General features: G+C 47.3%; 1 protein-coding gene across 1 annotated transcript in view; it reads right to left on the reverse strand.

Moving 5' to 3' along the window:
- Positions 1-4022, reverse strand: part of T265_09584 (hypothetical protein) — a gene marked incomplete at both ends in the record, with an annotated part of 13384 nt that extends 9362 nt beyond the window's left edge. Inside the window, 3 exons of the mRNA XM_009175693.1 lie at positions 603-718; positions 3076-3472; positions 3633-4022. Coding sequence (XP_009173957.1) covers positions 603-718; positions 3076-3472; positions 3633-3971 — 852 coding nt within the window. The remainder of the gene's footprint in view (positions 1-602; positions 719-3075; positions 3473-3632) is intronic.
- Positions 4023-6875: the final 2853 nt, after the last annotated feature.

Below are 6875 nucleotides of genomic sequence, written 5' to 3' on the forward strand. Positions count from 1 at the left end.
TCGTTTTTGGCGTTAATATACCTTGTGCATCCTCGGTGGTTGTTTCGACGTGAACGCTAGCTTGGGAGGCTCAGACCGAGGGAAATACCGTTACTACACTCATCAAGACAGAACAACAAAAATTTGCGAACACACAAGAGAGGGGGGAACGGCAGAGCCGACCCCTGGTCACCTGGTCGCAACACTTACTAACCAACACTGATTCAACTTGTTTGTCAAAAAACGACCGCGCTGATTTGTTACACTGGTTTTAAAACTCGCCATCGGTCGTTTTCCACTAAAACTTTCTACGTTCATTTAATAGTGACTGTCTAAATTGTATAAGCTGCATGGCGGTCAAAAAATCAATTTGGTCACCTCGGTGAGAAAGCACAAAACGTGAGAATGCATCTAAAGTGCACGCGACCTGTATTTGAAACGCGACTACCCGACTTTGGTACATGGAAGGCGGGAACTGTGAAACGGCATATGAAAACATTCCACGCACAGAAAACGACAGCCAGGAAACGAGACATTGGGGTCAGTTTCGACCCCGAAGACACGACGCAATAAGACAAGCAAAATAAAGATGAGATGAAATTGAGAAAACGATGGTAACTCACCTTGTGCGAAACCGGCCGAGGGCGAACTACGTCAGGGGAGGTCTTGTGTGTCAACGGCACACAGGAGTCCGTTTTAGGATCCAAGAAGTCAGAAGAAAATGGGTTTGAAGGGACACCTGAGTGAGGGAAAGCACAACAAAGAAAGGACCACCAGTTTACGTAACTAACTGCCAAAAACGTGAGAATTTCCCGATAGGTAAGAATTTAGGTATCTTGAACCAAACAGGATAATATCACATGATTCGGGCACACCAATCACATCGCTCAAGGTGAACACGTTCGCCTGTTCAGATGTGAAAATTCAGATGCGTCCAACGTGCGTTGGTGTAGTAGTGGTTACACGCTTGCCTCGCATGTCACATGTCCGGGGTTCGAATCACGGCACAGCCATTGGATATGCACTGCTGATGAGCTCTAATAAGAGCGAAACTCGAGTCCAGCGCTTCTCTTCAGTGTGAACTCATCGGAATAATTACGTCAGAACAGGAACACGGCCGTTCAGACGAGAGTGGTGTGACTATGAACAAGATATCACATGAGCCCACATCTTGAGACGATTAGCCATCGAAGTTGCACCCTTCTCGTCGGACTATATTCTCTCAAGTGTGATTTATACCACAGAACAGAAGGTAATTGCTGGGCAAGATGGCTCAGTGGTTAGAGCCCCAATTTACTGACCGAAAGGTCTGCGGGTCGAACGCGACCTCCGAATCTCGACTACCCCTGCCTAGGTGTGGGAAACCAGGCAGTATCCCAGCCCTCGTGCTTCCTTCTGCTGGCATGACAGCTGTGCATCGAAAAGGGTGTTGCAGCTGAATGATTACCTCATTTTTTTTAATTTAGAAAACACGTGTTCGTTTGACGTTACTCCAATAGAATGTGAATACAAAAGGAATAAAAACCTAACACCTCATCGATCGACTCGGTGAACGGCACTGTGAACTGGTTAGAGAATGGCCAAGACCACAAAGCCATCTTAAAAGCCGTGCGAGAGTCTTCAAGGTTGGGTAAGAGGCGTGAAAACAATATTGTCGTCGTTCCTCGTTCGCCACCCAGTCGCTCGATGGACATTTCGGCACGCCTGAGGATACGGTATCATAAGTAGAGACGTACATATTGTATGGTAATTGATCAGGTGGCTGTTGATCTGTTCGCCGAGCTTGGCAATTGATTTGCAAACGTTTCGTCACCATTCGAGGAGACATCTTCAGTGCGCTGTTGGTTGGGTAGTTCCTCTCTTCGTGCCTGCGTTTATATAGTCTACAAAGAGCAGCCTTTGCGCTGTAACCTGGATTCTTGATCTGTACAGCGTCGTGGTCGCCTTCTCCGTTGGTTTGTGGCGTGCACACAGCGCACTGAAGATGTCTTCCCGAATGGTGACGAAACGCTTGCAAATCAATTGCCAAACTCGGCGAACAGATCAACAGCCACCTGATCAATTACCAACCCACAGACCGACTGACGCGCTGCGAAGAGTACTATCAAAACCAAAGGGGACACTCAATGCGATGGAAAAAACAAATGTAATCTACAAAATTCAATGAAAAACACTACGTGGGACAAACAGGGAAGAAACTGTCAACCAGAATCACCGAACACAAACTCGCCACCAGGAGACATGACCAACTCTCCCTCATCTCTGCACACGAAGATGGGGAAGGACACCATTTCGATTGGAATAACGTCAGAATACTGGGCCAGGCAAGAACAAAGAAAGAATGCGAGTTCACGGAGGCGTGGTACTCCACTGGTGGAGCAATAAACAGGCACATTGAGATTGATCCTGCCTACCAGCCTCTGAGGACAAAGGAAATCCAGAACTAGTCTCACATTTTGGAGCGAAATCTGAGCGATCAACAACGACGTTGGGGATTCGCTTAAACTTTGATCCACGCGCGCAAGAAACAACAAGTATTCGACTAAATGACCCACGAATCTCCGCTATCCGGATAGCTCACCATCAACAGACCTGACATTTGACAGTAAAATGAACGTGTGAATTCTGATGTCAGCTTCCAGAAGCCCTGTTATTCAAATACCAAGATTATGGTGTGCCGGTCTACACTGTTGTTGAGTAGCGACCCCTGGAGGCGACATGTCCGGGTTCTTGACCGACTTCACTTGCATGGTCGGCGGCGCAGTTTTAGCGATGTGCTCGAGTGCGGAAAACTGAATGAGCGATCGATCAGAGCCAGAAGCAGACAATATGTGTGCAGTTCTAAGGGTGAGAGGAACAACACTACTTTAACAGAGATATTTTCACGGGTTAATAACCGTTGTAGGACGATGATTACATCGCAGTCCAAACTCAGATCGCTGGTGCTGCTCGTTGGCTTACCGACCCAGATGTAAGTGGTCATCTTAGCCTGTGCAAGCCAGAGTGTAACAAAAGTGCAACAAAAAAGCTGAACGACGGATGGTGGGCGTAACAAGGAAACCACGGACAAGTGCACGGACTAGACTGCAAACTCACCTGACCCAACGAGTAACTGGCGCTCCAAAACGACATGTCTAGATCGACCAACATCCGGCGTGGATTGGGTCATCGCAACCGGGGTACTGGATCGACTACCGAGTTCATTTACATTGGTGTGGTTGGATGGCACGGATCTTTTCAACGCATCCCAATCGAATGGGTCTGCAGGTGGATCGGGAAGCGTTTCAACACTCTGATGATGGATAAACGGATTGGGACTAGGCTTTGGGGAACAGGGTTGGAATAAGTCGAACGGATCGTCCTCGGGTCCGGAATGCGGAATCACGGAAGGTGGTCGGAATATTTGTGGTGAGGTAGGTGCTCCGAACCAGCTGGATCGATGCATTGGGAAGATGTGGGAATACCGGGGATCATACACGGGGGCTGAAGGAATCTGTCAACAAAAGGATGCAGATTTGATGGAAGGTTGAGTAACAATGTGGTAAAAAGGAACGATCGGAACGCGACAGATATGGAAGAAAACCGGACGCCATTGCATTGAACAGACGCCATAAAAATTTAATCCACAAGTCAGACTGCACTCAAATACTCACAGGAAATCTCACAGTTGACTGTGGGCGTGGGAGGATAGTTTGGCTGTACAAGTCGATCAGCGGAGGTGCTGATGCCAGCTTGGATCTTGACGTAGTGTCAGTACCAGGCATTTGCGTGTCCTCCTGTTTCTCGGAAGAAGACTCGGGCTGCTCGGGAGACTTGATCGGGGAAAAAAGGGAGGAGAGAGAGGAAGAATGCTTGCGACGTACATCGGCAGACTCCTCGTCATCTTCTTCAGGGCCAGGAGGCGGAGGAAGGATTGTTGAACACAGGTATTCAGGAGCTGTGGTAAGGAGAAAGATGTGTGTGGGTTTTTTGCCAGTGAGTGAACCAGACATTTTCCGGAAGTAACAGAACACCGAGGATGTGCAACGGCCGAGTTGGAAACTCCCTGGAGTTCCGTGAGATACGCACTGCTGATGATTCCCATACTGAGGATAAAACTGCTCCTCGGTTTTTCAGCATAGATTAACCAACGTGGGAAATGACAAAATCTCAAACTACGATTAGCTAATTATCGTCAGGCAACCTGTTTACTCATAAAACACCGGAAAGTTGTTGAGGTATTAGGTTAGAAAACACGGAGATGAAACTATGTCCAGACAAGTCGCCATATGCCGAACAAACTCCTGCACAGCTGGCGAAATCGTTCACAAGGCCGTAACCATCACAGTTGAGAGAAGTTGAATGAACCCCCAATGTATGCGAAAACAGACACCGTGATGCAGACAACACGAATATATGGACCGTGATTATAACTGGTCGAGTAGTTCGCAAACGACATGAACATATGGGCCATGATTATAACTGGTCGAGTAGTTCGCAAACACAGCAGTTGCAAGTGGGAGCTGACGAAAATCGAAAAAGGCACCAAGGCTATGAAAGCTGTGAGGTTTATTGCGGTAGAAGCTATCGAAGAACAAATATCCTGCAATGAGTCCAGGCAAGCCAAAATATGGGTTGTACCTGCTGTCACGTGCATGCTGTTTAGATGGCGCAGCCGGTTAGGGTGATTTAGAGCCATCAAAGGACATTTCACTCTGAGGAAGTGAGCGGATTGGGTTCAGATTGGGTCTGTGGTATTGTGAATAATATTCACCCTAATTTGTTCGTATCCTGAGGAATTGAAGCAAATGGCAACTTAATCTGCCTTGACATACCGATTATTGGTTGTTGATCAGGTGGCTGATGATCTGTTGGTCGAGCTTGGCTTGTAAACGTTTCATCACCATACGAGGAGACATCATTAGTGCGCAGAGAAGCCATCAACAAACATAGTGAAATTGATCCTATTTACCAGCTACTAAGAGCGAGAGAAAGCCAGAACCAGAGCTTAGAGCTGCAAAAGCAACCAGACGAGGAACTCATAAGAGAAGCAGTAAAGCATCATTCAAACGGACACATCAATTGGATTGGAGGAGGTGCCCAACCAAAGCACCAAATCAACTGACGGACGCAGGGACACTAACCGCCAGGATAGAGGAAATAGGGCGGTGGAAGCAACCAGTCAAACCCGAGAACATCAGACCACAAACAATGTGGGTCAAGGCCAGGGAGAACAAGCTACTGAAAGTAGAAGGCTTTGGGATAACCAATCAATACAAAGGAACGCAGACCACAACGCAACAAAGATCACAAACGGACCAATAGATTCACTAAATTCGTGGACACTAACCGCCAGGATAGAGGAAATAGGGCGGTAGAAGCAACCAATCAAACCCGAGAACATCAGACCACAACGCAATGCGGGTCAAGGCCAGAGAGAACAAGCTACTAAAAGTAGAAGGCTTTGGGATAACCAGTCAATACAAAGGAACACCGACCACAACGCAACAAAGACCACAAACAGACCAATAGATCCACTAAATTCGTTTCACTCCAAGTAGCCAATCACGTCAGAAGATAACAGATGGCCTTCGAATGCCACATAAACGTACGCAGGCAAGGAACGAGTACCCACCCAACTGCGCGCTGATGATGTCTCCTCGTATGGTGACGAAACGTTTGCAAGCCAATTGCCAAGCTCGGCGAACAGATCAACAGCCACCGAAAAAAACAACCACGAAGGGTGCACAAGGTATATTGACGCCCAAAAACGAAGTCAGCAATAGTTGTACGGCGCTTCGTGTATATAGCGTAGGCGGTTACAACTTTCTGGAAATTCTGACGCGTTCTGGATGCGCCATTGGCAACCGGTATTCGGCCAATACTGGGTCATGATTGGTTGTTGGGCCCAGACTTTTGACTAATTAGAGCTCGGCTTGATGCCGGACTGGCAGGCGTATTGAATTTTGGCCAATCTTGCGTGGGATGGGCTCGTCGGCCATAGCAGCGCCCAACTGCGAGCGAGATCTGTGTGAAATTCTACCTAACTGTGTGTTACTGTTGTGGTAATTTCCTGAACGGGGTACATGTATTTTGGTCAGATTTATATCTGAATCGCGTCTACGGACAATTGCTCTTGAACGACATGTCTCGTGCATGTTCCACCGTCGGCGAATGTTTGATCAGACCTAGTATATATAGTATGGTATCTCGTCTTTTTAACTAGCATTTGATCCTCTAGTCATGCTATCACTTGACGCAGGTCTCTTTTCGGGATGCTATTCAATTGGAATAATAATAGTAATAAGAATCGTTCAGCCGTACTATCCTTTAGGGGCCTAGCTGCCGTGCCACCCGAAAAAAGCATAAGGGTTGATGTACTGCCAGGCTGACCAAGTGTAGACAGGCGCAGTCGAGATATGGGTACTGGGGTCGAACCAGGGACCTTCCGGTCAGTAAGTAATCATGCACGTTTGATGTTCCTGTTTCGTGTAGGATGGTCGCTGTTATGGTCCGCCCTGGGTCGACCCCTCCTTGCTCGCCACCAAGTCAGGATCAAGTTATCCGGTTTCGGTGAATTATATCCATCCACGAGAACCGCATCATCGGGGTAATAGCAGTTGCACGCTAGTCAGCAAAGTTGACTGCCAATTGAGACGGTAATTTTTCAACGCCATATGTGTTTTCGCCAACTGTTTATGGATGTAACTGAGCTAAGCAGGACTAATCGGAAGTTTACCTCTGTACCTCTGTACAATTAATCGTATTGTTTGATACACTGCCAGCCACCGCAACCTCTTCGTTTTGGTGAAGAAAATAAAGCGAATTCGATGATGTTCAAACATTACTGAATAGTAATTTGAGCAACCCTAGGTAGAAGTCGGAATGGCTCAGCAGTTAGAACGTGAATTTACTGA

The sequence above is a fragment of the Opisthorchis viverrini genome (genome assembly GCF_000715545.1).
Source record: "Opisthorchis viverrini unplaced genomic scaffold opera_v5_292, whole genome shotgun sequence".
NCBI lineage: Eukaryota > Metazoa > Platyhelminthes > Trematoda > Opisthorchiida > Opisthorchiidae > Opisthorchis > Opisthorchis viverrini.